The sequence below is a fragment of the Rana temporaria genome, chromosome 4 (assembly GCF_905171775.1).
Source record: "Rana temporaria chromosome 4, aRanTem1.1, whole genome shotgun sequence".
Lineage (NCBI taxonomy): Eukaryota > Metazoa > Chordata > Amphibia > Anura > Ranidae > Rana > Rana temporaria.
The window spans coordinates 336,427,661-336,451,290 of NC_053492.1; the positions used below are offsets into that span (position 1 = coordinate 336,427,661).

At 43.9% G+C, this 23,630-nt stretch overlaps 1 protein-coding gene across 1 annotated transcript in view; it reads right to left on the bottom strand.

Annotated features, from left to right (window-relative positions):
* Positions 1-23,630, bottom strand: part of NLRC4 (NLR family CARD domain containing 4) — an 806,697-nt gene that overhangs the window by 594,443 nt on the left and 188,624 nt on the right. Inside the window, exon 6 of the mRNA XM_040350743.1 lies at positions 20,702-20,794. Within this exon, the coding sequence (XP_040206677.1) occupies positions 20,702-20,794 (93 nt within the window). The remainder of the gene's footprint in view (positions 1-20,701; positions 20,795-23,630) is intronic.

The following is a 23,630-nucleotide window of genomic DNA, read 5'->3' on the forward strand; positions in this document are numbered from 1 at the left end:
TTGCCAGCCTGAAGTTGCTGTGCCAGTTTGCCAGCCTGAAGTTGCTGTGCCAGTTTGCCAGCCTGAAGTTGCTGTGCCAGTTTGCCAGCCTGAAGTTGCTGTGCCAGTTTGCCAGCCTGAAGTTTCAGTCCCATCTGCCCTGCCTGTTTCAGTCCCATCTGCCCTGCCTGTTTCAGTGCCATCCGCCCTGCCTGTGAAGTTCCTGTCCGCTGCCCAGTCTGAGGTGTCCCTGCCCGCTGCCCAGCTCGACGACCCGGAGTTTGCTGCCCAGCTCGACGACCCGGAGCCTGCTGCCCAGCTGGACGACCCGGAGCCTGCTGCCCAGCTGGACGACCCGGAGCCTGCTGCCCAGCTGGACGACCCGGAGCCTGCTGCCCAGCTGGACGACCCGGAGCCTGCTGCCCAGCTCGACGACCCGGAGCTTGCTGCCCAGCTCGACGACCCAGAGTCTGCTGCCCAGCTTGATTTGCCCCTATCTGCATCCCAGCTTGATGTACTTTTTGCCCAACCTAAGATTTATGTACCCGCTGCCCAGCTTAAGCTGCACTTTGCCCTGTTAAAAGTCATGGACTTTCATCCGGCCCAACCTGATGTGACTTTATCTGCTGCCCAGCTTGACACCACGGACTTCCCCCAGCAACATCTAATTGGAGCGTCCGGAGGCCGCTCCTTTGAGGGGGGGTACTGTCAGGGAAGGTTCCCCCCGCTGGTGTTACTGCCTGGTATTTGGCGTGCAGTACTGTGGCCCACCACCAGGTGTCTCCCGGCAGTCTTGGACTGCCAGGGGAGCTCTCCCCTGGTGGTATTATGTGATCCTTGGGCTGCAGTACTGGCGTCCACCAGCGGGGCGTTCTTGGCAGTATGGAGCATACAGCCCTTCCTGCGTTCAGGTGTGACCTGAATGCAATCAGCACGCCTCTATAAATACCCGGCGTGTGTAATCACTCCTCGCCCTGGTATTGTCATACCTCCTGGACCGGAGCTTGTATTTGACCCTGATTTCTGGACTTGATCCCTGGACCTGATCCTGATCCTTGATCCCTGATCCCTGCCTGGACTTGTCCTCCCTGTGTCCTGATTCCTGTCCCCATCCTTAACCATCTACTGACCTCCCATGTGTATGACCTTGGCTTGGCTCGTTTATGAATACGGTATTCCCCTTTATTTGTACATACTGTTTGTTGTTTTATTGTGCACTGGTGGTTCACACATTTGTAAATAAACACCTTTTATTTCACTACTCACCTTGTTTGGTTCCTCTGTGCGGTCACACAGTCTGATCTACCAGCATTCCTGACACAAGCTCGGAGAAGGAGTCCTTCATTGTTCACTTGAGCAGGTGTACAGCGTGCTGATTTTCTAGCTCGCAGCTGGACTCATTGGGCCAAATCCACAAAGCAGATGCGCCGACTTAACTCGAGATTTCTTATTTTACTCCGCGCGTATCTTTGCGCCCGATCCTCAAAACGAAAAATCCGGTTTTTCCGTCCTACCTAAAATAATTACTCCGGCGCATCCTCTGACGCAAATTACGCTAGTCACGCCGCTTTATTTGATAGGCAAAGATGCAAATGAGGGAGATAGGGCGATCCTCAAAATTAAGTGTGTGTTCGCCGTAGATTACGCCCTGTGCGCCGTAGATAACGCCCTGTACGCACCTGTTAGTTTTCTGGAGAAAAATTAGACTAATTTTACACCAGCCCTGTAAAGGTCTGCTGAAGCAACGCCATTTAGGAAGAGCTGCCAACACTTCTTTGCTGGACTTCATTGTGACTGCCAAAATGCCCGGGCCATCACGGATTATAACGGCACTCGCAACTTTACAGGCGCAGAGAAGGAGGAGGGCACAGAGGAGGAGGAGGAGGGCACAGGAGAGGTTATACCGCCCACGCCAAGATCTGTTTGGCATGACTGCGTCTGAGGTCATTGGCAACTTCAGATTTAACCAGGAAGCCATCCTGGACTTAACCAGGATCCTGCAGGATGATCTGAACACCCCAACCCAACGATCCCATGCCCTGCCAGCTCACATTAAAGTTATGGCCACCCTGCATTTTCTGGCCACTGGGTCTTTTCAAAGAACATGTGGAGGTCTGGCTGGGATGGTACAGTCCTCGATGAGCAGGTGTGTGCACCAGGTTGTCCCTGCAATACTGAGATGCATGGGCAGTCAATTTGAAAAGCCCACCCTGGAGGACCAGCGAATGAAGAGCATGGCCGACTTCTATCAGATTGCCCGATTCCCATGGACCATCGGGGCCATTGACTGTACCCATGTGGCACTACAGCCCCCCCATGATACAGAGCACCTGTTCAGGAATCGCAAAAACTGGCATTCCATAAATGTGCAGGTAATCGTAGATGCCCATGGCCTCATCTGGCATGTCTGTGCCAAATTTCCGGGTTTGTGCCATGACAGCTACATCTTCAGGCAGACCAACATATCACGTGAATTGGAGCAGAACGTGTATGGAGACAGCTGGCTGGTTGGTGAGTGACATGGGTGTCAGGTATGACTGTTCCCCCCCCCATGATGCAGACATCACAAGGGGCACATGCATGACTAATATCCTCCTGTCTTTTCCCTTCCAGGTGACTCTGGATATGCCCTGGGACCTCACATGATGACCCCCTTCAGGAACCCCCAAACCCCAGGAGAGCAACGCTACAACGAGGCTCATATTCGCACCCGGGCAGTAGTGGAACGTACATTTGGGCTGCTGAAGTCCCGCTTCAGATGCCTGGACAAGACTGGGGGTACACTGTTGTATTCCCCAGACTTTGTGTGCCAAATAATAGGGGCTTGTTGTATTCTTCACAACTTTGCAATGAGAAGGGGACTGGAGATTAACTTACGTGCTGACCTGACCCCCCACCCAGGCAATCCCCCCCTAGCCCACTCTACCCGGTCTACTGAGGGCACAGTAGCCAGGAGACGCCTCGCAGAAGGCATCTTTTCTCAGAAAATGGCCATAAATCATGTCACAATGATATTATTTTTTTTCACTGCAAACGCACATGAATTATGTGACAATGAGAATGTTGCTTTGCACAGTAAACGCACATGATTAATGACACATTGAGAATGTTTTTGTCTCTGAAAACGCACATGATTTATGTCACAATGAGAATGCATGAATGCACACCACTGTGGTCCCTAGCACAGACACATCACATGCACATCGAATTGGATTAGATCCAAGTACCCCCCCCCCCTTTGGTACTTGGGAGCAGTAACGCCACGCCACGGCTCCAATTATGTCACTGTGCATTCATACACCATTCAGGAACCTAGGATGACTTCTCCCTGGTCCTGGGGATCCCTTCTCCACCAAAACTGAGGGTGACACCCTTATTTTGTCAGGAATGCCACCCCCCCACATTCACACATCATTCACACACATAAACCAAATCATAAGTACAGTATAATAAACAAAATTATAAAACCAAAAAAAAAAGTACCCCTGGTATTTAAGTCCGGCGGCGAGTGCTCTGTCTGGGCTGCCCACGGGCAGGGGCACGGCCACAGGCACGGGCACCTGGAGGATCTTCACGGGGGGGAGCAGGGGAGGGAGTATCTTCATTGGGGGGGAGGAGCAGGGGAGGGAGTATCTTCATGGGGGGGGAGCAGGGGAGGGAGGAGCCTCCCCTGGTGTCTGACCTCCGGCTGGCCTGCCCTCCAAGGCCACTGCTATCCTGTTCAGGCAGTCAGTGATGGCAGCCGTATTGGCCTGGCCAGCCCGTGTGTTGTCCTGCACAGCCCGGGTGTTGTCCTGCACAGCCCGGTTGAGGGCAGTCACCTCCTGGCCCACGCCTGTTGTGGCGGTATGCAGGGACCACAAACAGGTGATGACACCCAATGAATTGGTGGCCACATCACTGAGTGACTCCCTCATTACATCCAGGCTGTGCTCCATCTTGGCCATAGTTTTTTTGATGTCACCCAGACTGCGGGTCTGCTGGGCATTGTCCCTCAGCAGACTGGCCGGCAGATGCTCAGACCCCCCCCCTGGTCTCCTGGGTCACCATCCTGCCTGCCCCTGAGGCTTGTGGCCAGGTAGGAGGGGATAGAGTGACCCTTGTGGGTTGCGGGATGTTGTGGGAGGAGTGGGAGGGGCTACCCCTGATGGTGGCCTGACTGGTGCCAGCCTCTGGGGTAGCCTCTGGGGTAGCCTCTGGGGGATCCTCTGGGGTAGCCTCTGGGGGAGCCTCAAGGGGAGCCTCAAGGGGAGCCTCAAGGCTAGCCTCAAGGGTATCGTCAAATGTCATGAGATCAGTGGCAATAATGATTTCCCGGCCAATCTGGAGATCTTCTTCCTCCTCCCCCTCCGCCTCCTCATGAGGGGAGGTTTGGCCACTCCCCTCCCCTGGGGACTCCTCAACAGCCTCCTGTCTTTGGGGTGGTGCAGCAGCCTGGCCTGATGGCCCAGCAATCTCCTGGTCATCTGTGGAAGACACCAAACAATCACAGGTTTGAGGATCCACACACTTGGCACATGTTCCCTTCCCCCACCCACACATGCTAATCACCAAATAGAAAAACAAAAAGCTTACCTGGCCTCACAGGAACATCAGACTGATAACCAGGCAGGCCCACCACCTGCTCTGGCTCGAAACACCGGGCCACTGCCCATTCCTCCTCAGTCAGCCGGATGGGGCATGGTCCCCCTCCTCCAGTGCCCCTCCTATGCGCAGTGAGCTTGGCCACCTTATTGCGGACCACGCTCCTCAGATCATTGATCTTTTTCTTAATGCCAGCGGGGGTCCTCGTCTCCCCTCCCCCCGCCGCATTTATGTGATCTGTAATTTTTGCATATATCCTCTTCCTTTGGGCCGGGGAGGTGTTCCGGCTATCAGGCCCATGTAAATATCTTCCATATTGGATGATATACCTGGCAAGGATTTGCTTTTCAACATGGGAAAAATTCAGCTTCCTGCGTTTGGGAGCCATCACAAACACCACACAGCAACAAGAAAACAAACAGGACAAACACACAAAAATACACACCAAACAAATACACAAAAATACACACACAAGCAGACAGCTACTACAAAGTCAAATACAAACACACAAAAACCAAACACAAAATCCAAGCAGAAAAAAACAAAACAACAAACTTAGCAGAAACAATCAAACAAAAAATACACTTATCACAAACAAAAAACAACTACTATCTACTACTCCTCCAACACTTCTCTATCACACACAACTTACCAACAAACACTGACAAACTAAGAGCAGAAGCAAATTGCTCATGGAAGGGAACACAGGGAAATACTTTTGCAAATGAAGTGTGTTTGACTGGAGCTAGTTAAGCACAGGGCGATCCTCAAACTAAGTACACTTGGCCTTTTACCTATCTCACTGATTGCGCCAAGCAAAGTTCTGCACATGCGCAGTGAGCAGCAGATTCCTGCGCGCATGCGCAGTACGGCCGGACCTTCATTTGCATGGGGTCACGGCTCATTACAATGAAGCACGCCCACTTCCTTCCCACTTGCCATAACCCCGCCTTACGCCTCCGAATTTAGGTTACGGCAGGCACAATTTTGTGCGCAAATGCGCTGTGGATACGGCATTTACGACACCAACTTAGGGCGCCGTAACTTAAATGACATAAGTTTAAAAAAACTTATTTTGCGCCGCTGGCTGTGGATTTGGCCCATAGTCCATAAAACAGTCCTTACAGACCACTCTGTCTGGTAGTGGTGTGGCCCCACCTGTCCAGCATTTCTTCTTTGTATAGGTCCTAGGAGAGGGGGAAGGATCTTGTCCTCTGGATCTTGATCTCTCTGATCTATGACGTGAAGAATGGGACCTGGGACCGGTGGCGTGAAGAATGAGACTTGCGGTCTGAGCTGTCATCATCACGGTGTCTTGAAGATTTTCTGGACCTCTTGGAGTGGGCAGGGCCACGGTGTAAGGAACTCACATTAGACCAGTGAGCGCACTTTTTTTTTTCTTTTTTTATACTCACATATAGTTGGTCACATACCTAATAGGAGTGCGAGGATCTTTGTTGCAAGATAAATGACTAATTGGGGAGTTAGGCAGAAGGATCAGCTGCGGAAATTTAGTAAGAAAGGGAAAAAAAGGAACTATGGAGTTTTTTGACCCTTTTTTTTTTTTTTTTATAACATACATTTATTTTTTATTTATTTATTTTTATTTTATTTTTTTTATCACCATTTTTTTTCGAATAAAAACAAAAAGGTACCTACCACAGAGCAGCATCAGTGAAACCTAGCAGGGCACAGCTGAGGAGACTCTGACAGCTAACCCTGAATCTGAACTTAACTAGGCTCAGGTGGATGGGCTAATAATCCCATAAACCACCATTGCAAAGTGACTCTGGAAGAAAAGGGCAAATCTGGCCCTTCTTCCAGTATCCAAGATGGCCGCAGTGATGTCGAGTGATATACAAAACAAAACAAAAACTGTAGCCCACCGCTGATTTCGGGGGAAACAATCAACATCTGCAAGTCTGTCAGGATAAAAGGCACCTGCCCCATCAAACTGACCGGACTTAAAGAGAGCATCACAAAAATAAAACAACAAGCACACTTTTTTTTTTTTTTAAAAGGAGACCTAACAGGCAAGTTAAAGGAAGGAAGGAAGGAAGGGATGGGAGAGGGGAGAGACAAAAAAACAATATATGCCTAAAAATAAAATGGAAACCACCAGCCTGGAAAGATGTGAGCTGATCCTTTTGCGACTCCACTGCATTCATCATGGATGCGATAGCAGACTGCGTTCCTGTGAGGAAACTCTGCGAAAAGACCCCAACAGATCCACAGAGGGGTTCCCAGTCTTATTAGCGCTAAGAGCGGCCTGTACAGGACGTCGTGGCTGGGTCCTGGAAGGACGTTATATTTCCCCTCTGTTTGGACTGTGGTGCCTTTAAGGGAATGGAAAGGGTAAATGCACCTGTCTAAGGAAGTAGTTTAAAGCAGACAGGAAGTGCAGGTGAGAGTGAAGGAATGTAGGAGAGTCTATGCATGGTGAATGGTGGACAAGGAAAGCTGTGGAAGCTATGAAAAGCTGTGAAAGGACTTGGCAGTGTGTTGCCTGAAAGCCTGCTACTGAAGGACTTACCTGCAAGGACTGTTTAACTGCGATAGCAGTTCTGAGCTGTACAAGTCGGTGAGACTGTTATTTCTTTTGTTTTTGCTGCTGCTAAGCCATTTAAGTTTAATAAACCTCAGTTTTGATTTAAAAAAGCCGGTGTCCTGCGATCAAGCTGGTCCCCCAAACATTACAGGCCCAAGAACAGGGACTGCGCCTGGGAAAGGCTAAACCCGGTGGACGCTGCCGACTGCAGAGGTATGGACATACATCTACTCTTCACCAGCACAAGAAGGTATGAGGAAAGAAAGGAGAATGTTGGGGGAGGGGCTATGCCTTTAATTTATTCTATTCACTAGTCCTGAAGGAGAAGTCGAGGCGGAGCTCTATCACAAGTCATTTTTGGATAGGTGAATATTTTGTGACCGTTTTAAAGTTTGTTTGGTGTCTGTAAGTGAAAGTATGAAGGAGAAGAAACATTTGGTAGCACATGAGATTTTAAGCGGTAAAAAGGATGTTCTCATTGACTTCAATGTTAAAAAAAAGTGTCTAAAAGCTTAATATTTTAAAAAGTATAAATAGTACAAAAAAACTTGAAGAAGTCCCATCGTTAGCTGAACGATACGAAAATTAAGAAGAAGAATAATAAAAAAACGAATATCAATACCGGGAATGCTTATTAAAGCATTCCCACTAACTAGAAAATGCATTTCCTGAGGAAAATGCGTGGGAATGCTGAATAGCTGAATTGCTGAGCCCGCACCAAAGCCTCTCACCATAACCACTACACTATCTTTAGGACACACAGCTCCTTTCTCTATCTGCAAAGTAGAGAGTATCCTGACTTCCTGGTCGCCCCTCCCCCCTCAAGAGGTTCCCCCCCCCAGGTCAGTGAGGAGAAATATTGCACTGAGGTAAAGAAAGATATTTAGGGAAAGAAATACCATTACAAACGCTTTTAATTCACAAACCAAATACATGAAATAAGCCTTCAAACAAACCTTAATAAATCCACAACCGTACATGCGATCGATACAGCGACTTCACCGTTTGAAACACAAGGCTTTTGTGAAAGAAATCGGTATAAAATTTATGTTGATAAACTTAAAAATATGGGCATGTCAGCGATTTAAAAAAGAGTGTCTTTGTGCGTTTTGCTGGAATTTTTTTTAGACGTTTTAACATTACAGTCAATGAGAGAAATTTTGGCGCTCTTGTCTTTTAGAAGCTCCAAGAACTAAAAATAAAATGCGTATCACAAAACTGATCACATTGCCTGAAACCAGACAAAAATACCTACGTTTTGATATATAAATTGTGTATGACAAGTAGATCTTGTGGGCGTGAGAGCAATTTGTTTTCCCTTTTTTTAAAGATAATTTTTTTTTCAATGATCTCCACTGTAAAGGTCACATGACACACTGTAAACCTGCTCCATAGAAATTCATTATAACCGATAACATTTTCCGAAAAAATCACTAAACGTAAATTGCGTTTTCACAAAAAATGTAAAAGATATCAATCTAAAAAGTAATTTTCGGATAGCTGATTATTTTGTGCCCGCTTTAAAGTTTGTTTGGTGTCTGTAAGTGAAAGTATGAAGGAGAAGAAGCATTTTGCATCACATGAGATTTTAAGGGGTAAAAAGCATGTTCTCATTGACTTCAATGTTAAAAAAAGTGTCTAAAAGCTTAATATTTTAAAAACTATAAATAGTACAAAAAAACTTGAAGAAGTCCCATCGTTAGCTGAATGAGATGAACATTTTAAAAGTTGAATGGTCTCAATAGCTGAAAGTATGCAGAAGTTACGCAGAGCCAAAAAACGTACGGAATAAAATTAAAATTAAGAATAATAAATTTACGGATATCAATACTGGGAATGCTTATTAAAGCATTCCCACTAACTAGAAAATGCATTTCCTGAGGAAAATGCGCTTGGGAATGCTGAATTGCGGAGCCCGCGCCAAAGCCATTCACCATAACCACTACACTATCTTTAGGACACACAGCTCCTTTCTCTATCTGCAAAGTAGAGAGTATCCTGACTTCCTGGTCGCCCCTCCCCCTCAAGAGGTTCCCCCCCACCCCAGGTCAGTGAGGAGGAATATTGCACTGAGGTAGAAAGCTATTTATGGAAAGAAATAGCATTACAAACGCCTTTTAATTCACAGACCAAATACATGAATTAAGCCTTCAAACAAACCTTAATAAATCCACAACCGTACATGCGATCGATACAGCGAATACACCGTTTGAAAGACACGGCCCTTGTGAACGCATCAATATGAAATTTATGTTGATAAACTTTAAAATGTGGGCTTGTCAGCGATTTAAAAAAGAGTGTCTTTGTGTGTTTTGCAGGAACATTTTTTAGACTTTTTAACATGAGAGTCAATGAGAGAAAATTTCAGGCTCTTGTCCTTTAGAAGCTCCAGGAACTAAAACTAAAATACGTATCACAAAACTGATCACATTGCCTGAAACCAGACAAAAATACCTACCTTTTGATATATAAATTGTGTATGACAAGTAGATCTTGTGGGCGTGAGAGCAATTTGTTTCCCCTTTTTTTAAAGATAATTTTTTTCAATGATCTCCACTGTAATGGTCACATGACACACTCTAAAAGCACTCCCATAGGATTACATTATAACCGATAAAATTTTCTGAAAAAATCACTAAACGTAAATTGCGTTTTCACAAAAAACGTAAAAGATATCAATCTAAAAAGTCATTTTCGGATAGCTGAATATTTTGTGATCGTTTTAAAGTTTGTTTGGTGTCTGTAAGTGAAAGTATGAAGGAAAAGAAGCATTTGGCATCACATGAGATTTTAAGGGGTAAAAAGCATGTTCTCATTGACTTCAATGTTAAAAAACAAGTGTCTAAAAGCTTAATATTTTAAAAAGTATAAATAGTACAAAAAAACTTGAAGAAGTCCCATCGTTAGCTGAACGAGATGAACATTTTAAAAGTTGAATGGTCTCAATAGCTGAAAGTATGCAGAAGTTACGCAGAGCCAAAAAACGTACGGAATAAAATTAAAATTAAAACTAGAAAATGCATTTCCTGAGGAAAATGCGAGTGGGAATGCTGAATAGCTGATTTGCTGAGCCCGTGCCAAAGCCATTCACCATAACCACTACAGTATCTTTAGTGTTCCTTCAGTACTTATAAAGCCTAATATCACACAGCTCCTTTCTCTATCTGCAATATAGAGAGTGTCCTGACTTGCCTGGTCGCCCCTCCCCCCTCAAGAGGCTTTCTCCACATGAGGTGGGGGAGGAGGACTGCACTGAGGTAAGGAAAGCTATTTAGGGAATCAAAATACCTCTAGAAACGCTTGAATCCACACACAAAATCAGTTATCGAAGCCTTCAAACAAAACGTAATAAATCCACAACCGTGCATGCGATCGATACAGCGACTTCACCGTTTGAAAGACACGGCCCTTGTGAACGCATCGATATGAAATTTATGTTGATAAACTTAAAATTGTGGCCATGCCAGCGATTTAGAAAATAGCGTCTTTGTGTGTTTTGCAGGAACATTTTAAAAAATTTTAACATGAGAGTCAATGAGAGTTATTTTGGCGCTCTTGTCCTTTAGAAGCTCCTGGAACTAAAAGTCAAATGCCTATCACAAAACTGATCACATTTCCTGAAACCAGACAAAAATACCTACGTTTTGATATATAAATTGTGTATGACAAGTAGATCTTGTGGCCGTGAGAGCAATTTGTTTCCCCTTTTTTTTTAAAGATAATTTTTTTTCCATGATCCTCACTGTAAAGGTCACATGACACACTCTAAATCGCCTCCATAGGATTACATTATAACCGATAAAATTTTCTGAAAAAATCATTAAACGTAAATTGCGTTTTCACAAAAACCGTAAAAGATATCAATCTAAAAAGTCATTTTCGGATAGCTGAATATTTTGTGACCGCTTTAAAGTTTGTTTGGTGTCTGTAAGTAAAAGTATGAAGGAGAAGAAGCATTTGGCAGCACGTGTGATTTGAAGCGGGAAAAAGGATGTTCTCATTGACTTCAATGTTAAAAAAAGTGTCTAAAAGCTTAATATTTTAAAAAGTATAAATAGTACAAAAAAACTTGAAGAAGTCCCATCGTTAGCTGGACGAGATGAACATTTTAAAAGTTGAATGGTCTCAATAGCTGAAAGCATGCAGAAGTTACGCAGAGCCAAAAAACTTACGGAATAAAATTAAAATTTAAATTAAGAACTAGAAAATGCATTTCCTGAGGAAAATGCGATGCGTGGGAATGCTGAATAGCTGAATTGCTGAGCCCGCACCAAAGCCATTCACCATAACCACTACACTATCTTTAGGACACATAGCTCCTTTCTCTATCTGCAAAGTAGAGAGTATCCTGACTTCCTGGTCGCCCCTCCCCCCTCAAGAGGTTTCCCCTCCCCCCCAGGTCAGTGAGGAGGAATATTGCACTGAGGTAAGGAAAGCTATTTATGGAAAGAAATACCATTACAAACGCCTTTTATTCACAGACCAAATACATGAAATACACCTTCAAACAAAACTTAATAAATCCACAACCGTACATGCGATCGATACAGCGACGACACCGTTTGAAACACAAGGCTTTTGTGAACGCATCGATATGAAATTTATGTTGATAAACTTAAAAATGTGGCCATGTCAGCGATTTAGAAAAGAGCGTCTTTGTGTGTTTTGCAGGAACATTTTTTAGACTTTTTAACATGACGGTCAATGGGAGTGGGGTTGAGGCACTTGTCCTTTAGAAGCTCCTGGAACTAAAAGTCAAATGCCTATCGCAAAACTGATCACATTGCCTGAAACCAGACAAAAATACCTAAGTTTTGATATATAAATTGTGTATGACAAGTAGATCTTGTGGGCGTGAGAGCAATTTGTTTCCCCTTTTTTTAAAGATAATTTTTTTTCCAATGATCTCCACTGTAAAGGTCACATGACCGATAACATTTTCTGAAAAAAATCATTAAACATAAATTGCGTTTTCACAAAAACCGTAAAATATATCAATCTAAAAAGTCATGTTTGGATAGCTGAATATTTTGTGACCGCTTTAAAGTTTGTTTGGTGTCTGTAAGTGAAAGTATGAAGGAGCTGAAACTTTTGGCAGAAAGTGTGTTTTGAAGCAGGAAAAAGGATGTTCTCATTGACTTCAATGTTAAAAAAAGTGTCTAAAAGCTTAATATTTTAAAAACTATAAATAGTACAAAAAAACTTGAAGAAGTCCCATCGTTAGCTGAATGAGATGCACATTTTAAAACTTGAATGGTCTCAATAGCTGAAAGTATGCAGAAGTTATGCAGAGCCAAAAAACGTACGAAATAAAGGAGAAAAATAAAATTAAAATTAAGAACTAGACAATGCATTTCCTGAGGAAAATGCGAGTGGGAATGCTGAATTGCTGAGCACGCGCCAAAGCCATTCACCATAACCACTACACTATCTTTAGGACACACAGCTCCTTTCTCTATCTGCAAAGTAGAGAGTATCCTGACTTCCTGGTCGCCCCTCCCCCCTCAAGAGGTTTCCCCTCCCCCCCAGGTCAGTGAGGAGGAATATTGCACTGAGGTAAGGAAAGCTATTTATGGAAAGAAATACCATTACAAACGCCTTTTATTCACAGACCAAATACATGAAATACACCTTCAAACAAAACTTAATAAATCCACAACCGTACATGCGATCGATACAGCGACGACACCGTTTGAAACACAAGGCTTTTGTGAACGCATCGATATGAAATTTATGTTGATAAACTTAAAAATGTGGCCATGTCAGCGATTTAGAAAAGAGCGTCTTTGTGTGTTTTGCAGGAACATTTTTTAGACTTTTTAACATGACGGTCAATGGGAGTGGGGTTGGAGGCACTTGTCCTTTAGAAGCTCCTGGAACTAAAAGTCAAATGCCTATCGCAAAACTGATCACATTGCCTGAAACCAGACAAAAATACCTAAGTTTTGATATATAAATTGTGTATGACAAGTAGATCTTGTGGGCGTGAGAGCAATTTGTTTCCCCTTTTTTTAAAGATAATTTTTTTTCCAATGATCTCCACTGTAAAGGTCACATGACCGATAACATTTTCTGAAAAAAATCATTAAACATAAATTGCGTTTTCACAAAAACCGTAAAATATATCAATCTAAAAAGTCATGTTTGGATAGCTGAATATTTTGTGACCGCTTTAAAGTTTGTTTGGTGTCTGTAAGTGAAAGTATGAAGGAGCTGAAACTTTTGGCAGAAAGTGTGTTTTGAAGCAGGAAAAAGGATGTTCTCATTGACTTCAATGTTAAAAAAAGTGTCTAAAAGCTTAATATTTTAAAAACTATAAATAGTACAAAAAAACTTGAAGAAGTCCCATCGTTAGCTGAATGAGACGAACATTTTAATAGTTGAATGGTCTCAATAGCTGAAAGTATGCAGAAGTTACGCAGAGCCAAAAAACGTACGGAATAATAAAGGAGAAAAATAATAAAAAACGAATATCAATACTGGGAATGCTTATTAAAGCATTCCCACTAATAATAAAAAACAAATATCAATACTGGGAATGCTTATTAAAGCATTCCCACTAATAATAAAAAACGAATATCAATACTGGGAATGCTTATTAAAGCATTCCCACTAATTAAGAATAATAAAAAACGAATATCAATACTGGGAATGCTTATTAAAGCATTCCCACTAATAATAAATTTACGGATATCAATACTGGGAATGCTTATTAAAGCATTCCCACTAATTAAGAATAATACATTTACGGATATCAATACTGGGAATGCTTATTAAAGCATTCCAACTAATAAAAAACGAATATCAATACTGGGAATGCTTGTTAAAGCATTCCCACTAATAAAAAACGAATATCAATACTGGGAATGCTTATTAAAGCATTCCCACAAAAAACAAATATCAATACTGGGAATGCTTATTAAAGCATTCCCACTAATAAAAAACGAATATCAATACTGGGAATGCTTATTAACCACTTCCCGCCAGGCCCATTGTAAAATTACGTCCACAACGGACTTCTAACGATCCGGGTGGACGTCATATGACGTCCTGGGCTTTGCGGGTGGATATCTGAATGATGCCTGCAGCTAGAGGCATCATTCAGATATCCTTCTCTTGTGCCGGCGATTCTGCACAATGTAAGAATGATCATAGCGGCGGTTTCACCGCTAGATCGTTCTTACAGGCGGAGGGAGGGGACATCCCCCCCTCCCGCCGCCATCCGGTGCTTCTCCGGGCTCTCCCGTGCCATCGGGGGCCCGGAGAATGAATCGTCCGGCGCTGGCAGGAAGCATAGAGATGACTGGTGACCAGATGGTCACCAGTCATCTCTATGACCGTCAGAGGACCCGGGCGCGATGTGATGACATCACGCCCGGGTCCCTGTAAGTAAACAAAGCCGCAATTGCGGCTGCTAAGTAACAGTAAGCATGAGATTGGTGAATTTTTTTTCACCGATTTCATGCTTTCCAGCCTGGAGGAGAGATGTGGGGTCTTATTGACCCCGCATCTCTCCATAAAGAGTACCTGTCACACACATTCCTATTACAAGGGATGTTTACATTCCTTGTAATAGGAATAAAAGTGATAATAAAAAAAAAGTGTAAAAAAAATAAATAAATATGTAAAAAAAAAAAAAAAAAAAAAAAAAAAAATTTAACGCCCCCGTCCCCAGTAGCTCGCGCGCAGAAGCAAACGCACACGCAAGTCCCGCCGACATATTTAAACGCCGTTAAACCACATATGTGAGGTATCGCCGCTTGCGTTAGAGTGCCAGCAACAATTCTAGCACTAGATCTCCTCTGTAAATCTAAACTGGTAACCTGTAAAAAATGTCAAAGCGTTGCCTATGGAGATTTTTAAGTACCAAAGTTTGGCGCCATTCCATGAGTGTGCGCAATTTTAAAGCGTGACATGTTAGGTATCTATTTACTTGGTGTAACATCATCTTTCATATTTTACAAAAAAATTGGGCTAACTTTACTGTTTTGTTATTTTTTTAATTCATGAAACAATTTTTTTCCATAAAAAAGGCGTTTGAAAAATTATTGCGTAAATACCGTGCAAGATAAAACGTTTCAATGACCGTTGTTTTATTCCCTAGGGTGTCTGCTAAAAAAAACATATATAATGTTTGGGGGTTCTGCGTAATTTTCTAGCAAAAAAATTATGATTTGTACATGTAGGAGAGAAGTGCCAGAATAGACCTGGTATGGATGTGTGTATAAAAGCCCTGTATGGAAGTGGTTAAAGCATTCCCACTAATAATAAATTTACAGATATCAATACTGGGAATGCTTATTAAAGCATTCCCACTAAATATCAATACTGGGAATGCTTATTAAAGCATTCCCACTAATACATTTACGAATATCAATACTGGGAATGCTTATTAAAGCATTCCCACTAATTAAGAATAATAAAAAACGAATATCAATACTGGGAATGCTTATTAAAGCATTCCCACTAATAATAAAAACGAATATCAATACTGGGAATGCTTATTAAAGCATTCCCACTAATAACTAGAAAATGCATTTCCTGAGGAAAATGCGCATGGGAATGCTGAATAGCTGAATTGCCGAGCCCGCACCAAAGCCATTCACCATAACCACGACACCATCTTTAGAAAACACAGCTCCTTTCTCTATCTGCAATGTAGAGAGTATCCTGACTTCTTGGTCACCCCTCCCCCCTCAAGAGGTTTCCCCCCCCCAGGTCAGTGAGGAGGAATATACAATTTATGTTGATAAACTTAAAAATGTGGGCATGTCAGCGATTTAAAAAAGAGTGTCTTTGTGTGTTTTGCTGGTAAATTTTTACGACGTTTTAACATTACAGTCAATGAGAGAAATTTTGACGCTCTTGTCCTTTAGAAGCTCCACAAACTAAAAATAAAATGCGTATCACAAAACTGATCACATTGCCTGAAACCAGACAAAAATACCTACGTTTTGATATATAAATTGTGTATGACAAGTAGATCTTGTGGGCGTGAGAGCAATTTGTTCCCCCTTTTTTTTAAAGATATTTTTTTTTTCAATGATCTGCACTGTAATGGTCACATGACACACTGTAAATCCCCCTCCATAGGAATACATTATAACCGATTAAATTTTCTGAAAAAAACACTAAACGTAAATTGCTTTTTCACAAAAACTATAAAAGATATCAATCTGAAAAGTCATAGCCGGATAGCTGAATATTTTGTGACCGCTTTAAAGTTTGTTTGGTGTCTGTAAGTGAAAGTATGAAGGAGAAGAAGCATTTGGCATCACATGAGATTTTAAGGGGTAAAAAGCATGTTCTCATTGACTTCAATGTTAAAAAAAAGTGTCTAAAAGCTTAATATTTTAAAAGATATAAATAGTACAAAAAAACTTGAAGAAGTCCCATCGTTAGCTGAACGAGATGAACATTTTAATAGTTGAATGGTCTCAATAGCTGAAAGTATGCAGAAGTTACGCAGAGCCAAAAAACATACGGAATAATAATAAAGGAGAAGAATAATAAAAAACGAATATCAATACTGGGAATGCTTATTAAAGCATTCCCACTAAAACATGAATATCAATACTGGGAATGCTTATTAAAGCATTCCCACTAATTAAGAAGAAGAATAATAAAAAACCAATATCATATACTGGGAATGCTTATTGAAGCATTCCCACTAATAATAAATTTACGGATATCAATACTGGGAATGCTTATTAAAGCATTCCCACTAATAAAAAATGACTAGAAAATGCATTTCCTGAGGAAAATGCGTGGGAATGCTGTATAGCTGAAATGCTGAGCCCGTACCAAAGCCATTCACCATAACCACTACACTATCATTAGGACATACAAGCAGTGTTCCTTCAGTACTTATAAAGCCTATTTTTGATCATTAAAGGGGTTGTAAAGGTAAAACATTGACTTCACCGTTTGAAACACAAGGCCTTTGTGAACGTATCGGTATAAAAATTATGTTGATAATCTTAAAATGTGTGCATCTTAGCGATTTAAAAAAGAGGTTCTGTGTTCGTTTTGCTGAGAGATTTATAGATTTTTTTACATGACAGTCAATGGAAGAGAATTTGAAACTCTTGTCATTTAGAAGCTCCAGCAACCAAAAGTAAAATGCGGATCACAAAACTGAGCACATTGCCTGAAACCAGACAAAAATTCCTACGTTTTAATATATAAATTGTGTATGACAAGTAGATCTTGTGGGCGTGAGAGCAATTTTTTCCCCTTTTTATAAAGATATATATATTTTTTTTTTACAGCTCTCTGCTCTAATGATGTCATTGTCCACTCTAAAGCAGCCTAAATATAGCATTCCCACTAATAAGTGATCTTGCTATGCAAGAACACTTAATGACAACAAAAACTGCCCTGTGAATACCTCCCAGACACACTCCCCATAACTATATTTGGCAGCTGCTAATAAAATACACATCCCAGTGCTTATAAATACCATATACATATATATCATTGCTAGCTTATATCTACAATCACATTCACAAAATTCCTGTGATCAAGTGCTCAAATTATTCAACAAAGTCCATGATATAGCAAAAAGTCAAAAGTGTACAATCCTTTTCCACTCCTCACAAATATTCCACCACATGCTCAGTGTTATTTTGAAGCAGATTAGAGGCTCACTGAAATATACTGACCTCTTTAGAGGTGTAACTAGAACCTTTAGGGTCCCGGTGCAAGAAACCATGAAGGGCCCCCTGACCCCATCCCGTGGCCCTTGCCACTGGTCCTGGGCCCTTCCCTCTGATCCAGAGCCCTTTACTCCCATTGCAGGGCCCATTAATATGGTCCTGCAGTGGGACCCTTTCACATGTTCTGCAGCAGGACCCCTTCCTGCATAACTATCCCAACCTCTCCCAAAAACAATTCAGGGGCAGTTAGGTGTTCAGACACCTAATGCCATACCCCTTTGCACATCTCTCCACACCTTGGTATGCCTCCATACCCCTCAGATCTCTGTACTTCCCAAATAACCCCTATACCCCTAGGACACCTCAGTACCCCTTCAGCACCTCCGAGAAGCCTCTATCACCCAGTAAGCCTCCATGCGCATAGCAAGCATTTTTAAACCTCAGCACACCCACTACTCCCCACCCCCCATACACACCTCTGCTCCTCCCAGCATCCTCTGTATTTCCCAGCATAGCTCAACATCCCCAGCACATCTATGTACTCTTCCACACATTTCTGCACCTCTGCACCTCCCAGCATCTTCTGTATCCCTCCAGCACACCATGGTACAATGCAGCATGCCACCTTTGCACCCCACACCCCCCTAACCAAAACCTTCTCCAAATCCCCACATCCCGCTACAAATCTAAGGAAGAATGTAGATTTGCAGTCCAAGGACCTCGGCTTTGGAATGCTCTACCAACGACCATTCGCATGGAAGAAAACCATCGGGCTTTTAGGAAAAAAATAAAGACCCACCTCTTCTGAAGGATCAGCACGACTCTGGATGCAAAGCGCCTTGAGGCGATTCGGTTCGCATTTGTTAGCGATATACGAATTACTCACTCACTAACACATCTCTGCTCTGTACTCACTTGCACATCTCTGCACTTCCAACCACACAGCACATCTCTGTAGCCCCCTGCCCACCTTCCCAACACACACAACAGTGTACTTTCATTTTCCTGTTCACCCCATGGCCACTCACCTGCACAGTGATCGGCAGCTCTGCCCATCCTGCCAGCAGTTCAGCTATACAGCGGAAAGGAGAGGGGCCTCTGAACTGGGCAGGCACCAGCTATAGCACACATGTGAATTGCTAGTACTGATTTATATGTATATGATAACATAAATATTAATACAATATTTATACAAAAGATCTGTATAATGTTATAAAATTAATGATTTAAAAATACATTATTATACAAAGTAGGTTTCATGGGGACTGCACCAAAAAATATTTGGGAAATTCTTTTAACAATATACAGTATGTGAAGAAGTTCACTGATTATATACTGGCAATAAATATTGAGAATGATAGAAACGTGAAATTCCGCGCCAAATACAAATAGGTGCTAAATTAAACTAAAAAAGCTGCTCCTCATAGAACAATACTGAATTGTGATATTGAAAAAATAAAAGGTAGAGGGCGCTCAACCACACAATAGTGATTGTGATATGTGGATTACCACACAGCAATGTGCAACAATAAATAAATAATAAAAACTAATACATTAGTTTCCAAAACATGTGTGAACAGAGGTTTCAGGAACATAGAGGATATAAATCAATATACAACAGAAATGTCCCATGCAAACGTGCATGAATAGGCAGATTCCTCTGCAGTGTCAATCAGAAAAAACACTAAAGTTCACTGAGTTGAAAACCAAAAAATAGAGTCCCAATAACATGCATAGAAAGCCAGAACGAATCTTGATAATTGTTGTGATCTTCCTAGTGGAAAAAAGTAGAAAAAGCCACCACCATACTTTTCAGAGTTCACTTAATTCCACCCAAGGTGCTTTGTATATAAAATGCTCTTACCAGAGCCTGTTGACCACTTTACTTAAAAAGATAGTCATACGGGCCAGTGCAGGATTGTGCCTACACACACATGGATATGGACTATTGAATCTCGTTTCCAGGCGTTCCAGATAGGGGGAATATGCAAAGAAAAAAACGGTAGACGCCAATAGTGTAATAACGTTTTAATAGTAAAAACAATATAAAACACGGAAAGCCAAATGGCCTCTTACTTTAAAAGTGCCTACCCGGCACTGGGACTGCAGGCCTGTTACCGCCAATCTGCGGTTCAAATTTGGGTTGCAGGGATCAGATACCACCGCCGTAGTTCCACCATCAACTCCTTCCTGTCAGCTCACCAGAGCGGGGGGGCGTCACGTGACCAGGACCGCCTCCGCCTACGTCGGAGGCGGTCCTGGTAGGCACTTTTAAAGTAAGAGGCCATTTGGCTTTCCGTGTTTTATATTGTTTTTACTATTAAAACGTTATTACGCTATTGGCGTCTACCGTTTTTTTCTTTGCATATTCCCCCTATCTGGAATGCCTGGAAACGAGATTCAATAGTCCATATCCATGTGTGTGTAGGCACAATCCTGCACTGGCCCGTATGACTATCTTTTTAAGTAAAGTGGTCAACAGGCTCTGGTAAGAGCATTTTATATACAAAGCACCTTGGGTGGAAATAAGTGAACTCTGAAAAGTATGGTGGTGGCATTTTCTACTTTTCTCCACTAGGAAGATCACAACAATTATCAAGATTCGTTCTGGCTTTCTATGCATGTTATTGGGACTCTATTTTTTGGTTTTCAACTCAGTGAACTTTAGTGTTTTTTCTGATTGACACTGCAGAGGAATCTGCCTATTCATGCACGTTTGCATGGGACATTTCTGTTGTATATTGATTTATATCCTCTATGTTCCTGAAATATTGAGAATACACATATTATTTATATAAGAAATATCATGTCGCTGAATTTTGGTTGAAATTCTTCTTCTGTTTATGGATTAAAAAAAAGTATATTTGTGTTTGTGTGACACAAATCTTTCAATGTATATCATGTACAGTTTTATTAGCTATGCCATACTCACCTAAAATTTCAGCATCTTTTTCATTTAAGCGTATATTGTGCAGGACTAATTTTTCAATTTCCACAAGATTGCACAAGCCATGTAGTAAATCCCCTAAAAATTCAAGACATTAATTAGTTACAGCAGTTGATATGCTATATTTCAAACTTAGAACAACTGTAACACTATTAAAATTATATTAAAGCGTTGTTTGATTTTGTTTAAAAATAACAAACATGTTATACTTACCTGCTACTGTACATGTGTTTCCAGCACGACAGCATGGCGCTGATTCTTGGCGACATCTCGCACTCGCTGGAATAGACAAAGCACATTCCAGTGAGCGCGTCATAGAAGCGACGGGGATCCGACTTGGATTCCCGCCAATTCTAGCTGCGGCGTTTGGTATGAATCCTGAGGGAACTCCATGCCAAATTTTAAATAAAAAAACGGCATGGGTTCCCCCTCCCAGGGGCATACCAGGCCCTTAGGTCTGGTATGGGTTGTAAGGAGACCCCCCCTACGCCGAAAAAACGGCGTGGGGGTCCCCCCACAATCCATACCAGACCCATATCCAAAGCACACTGCACGGCCGGTCAGGAAAGAAGTGTGGACGAGCGAGCGCCCCCCCTCCTGAGCCGTACCAGGCCGCATGCCCTCAACATGGGGGGGTTGGGTGCTCTGGGGCAGGGGGGTGCACTGCGGCCCCCCCACCCCAGAGCACCCTGTCCCCATGTTGATAAGGACAGGGCCTCTTCCCGACAACCCTGGCCGTTGGTTGTCGGGGTCTGCGGGCAGGGGGGCTTATCGGAATCTGGGAGCCCCCTTTAATAAGGGGGCCCCCAGATACCGCCCCCCACCCTAGGTGAATAAATATGGGGTACATCGTACCCCTACCCATTCACCTGGAGGCAAAGTGTAAAAGAAAAAAACCACACAACACAGGGTTTTTAAAGTAATTTATTAGTCCGCTCTGGGGGCCCCCCTCTCTTCTTTAGCTCTTTTACCAGGGGGGCCTTCTTCTTCCGCTCTCCGGGGGTCTTCTCCGCTCTCCAGGGGTCTTCTCTGCTCTCCGGGGGTCTTCTCCCATCTTCTCCGCTCTCCGCTGTCATCTCGGCGCTCCCCGGTTCTTCTTCCGATCGCTCTCCGGTGCCTTCTTCTTCAAGGTTGGCAGCCGCTATCTTTGTGTGTTAGCTCAATTACTAGCGGCGGCCAGCACGCTCTTCTGTGACGTCTTCTTCTCTTCTTCTCTTCTTCTGCCTTCTTCCGATGTTGACACAACGCTTCTTCCCGCTGATATGCCGGGTGCATGGTTTGTACCGATTTATATAGGCCTCTCTTACGATGTCACAGTCCCATCATGCTCCGGTACCTACCCACGTGGTACCTACCCATGTAGGTAGGTACCGGAGCATGATGGGACTGTGACATCATAAGAGGACTATATAAATCGTTGCGAACCGCACACCCGGCCATTACGTCACAGACGAGTGGGCTGGCCGCCGCTAGTAATTGAGCGAACACACGAAGATAGTGGCGGCCAACCCTGAAGAAGAAGGCACCGGAGAGCGAGGGGGAGAAGAACCGGGGAGCGCCAAGATGACAGCGGAGAAGATGGGAGAAGACACCCGGAGAGTGGAGAAGACCCCGGAGAGCGGAAGAAGAAGCCCCCCCTGGTAAAAGAGCTAAAGAAGAGAGGGGGCCCCCGGAGCCGACTAATAAATTACTTTAAAAACCCTGTGTTGTGTGTTTTTTTTTACACTTTGCCTCCAGGTGAATGGGTAAGGGGTACGATGTACCCCATATTCATTCACCTAGGGTGGGGGGTCGGTATCTGGGGGCTCTCAGATTCCGATAAGCCCCCCGCCCGCAGACCCCGACAACCAACGGCCAGGGTTGTCGGGAAGAGGCCCTGTCCTTATCAACATGGGGACAGGGTGCTCTGGGGTGGGGGGGGCCACAGTGCGCCCCCCTGCCCCAGAGCACCTAACCCCCCCATGTTGAGGACATGCAGCCTGGTACGGCTCAGGAGGGGGGGCGCTCGCTCGTACCCACTCCCTTCCTGACCGGCCAGGCAGCGTGCTTTGGATATGGGTCTGGTATGGATTGTAGGGGGAAACCCAAACGCCGTTTTTTCAGCGTAGGGGGGTCTCCTTACAACAGGGCCGGTGCAAGGATCTTTGACACCCTAGGCGAATCCTAATTTTGCCCCCCCCCCCCCTCCCCGCTGCGCCCCTGACATCACTTTACTCTGCCCTTGCAACACATGTGACCTATCTGACACCCCCCTTATCTGACACATACACTGACCCCCCTCACCTGACACAATGACCCCCCCTCACCTGACACACTGACCCCCCCTCACCTGACACATACACTGACCCCCCTTACCTGACACATACACTGACCCCCCTTACCTGACACATACACTGACCCCCCTTACCTGACACATACACTGTGACTGGCCCACCTGACTCTCACACACACCACACAGACAGAACCCCCACTCGGCACTCCACAGACAGTGTAATGTAGTTCGGAAGGGATCCGTCCTCCTCCTACCTCGGCTGTTTGTGGCTTCATCGTCATCGACCATCATCCAGTCTCTGCTCAGGGGCCAGGCTAGCGCCATCCTCCCGCTCAACAGTGTCCCCGCCGAGACCAGGCCAGCGCTATCCTCCCGCTCCACGGAGGTCAGCTGCTCCTCTCAATTCTCCGGGCTCCCATCTCCATTGAGCCCCGCCCCTCCGCTGCACACACAGACACACAGCGCTGCACCAGAGGGACAGGCTAGAGCAAAGGAGTCCCGGAGCAGCGCTGTGTGACCGGTCTAGAAGATGTAACAGTGCAGCGGGGCGCTCAGCAGGACACATGAGGGATTAGTGGTGGCGGCGCACAACGAGCGATTAGGAGAGGAGAGCCGAGCTCACACAGAACAGGGGCTGTGGTT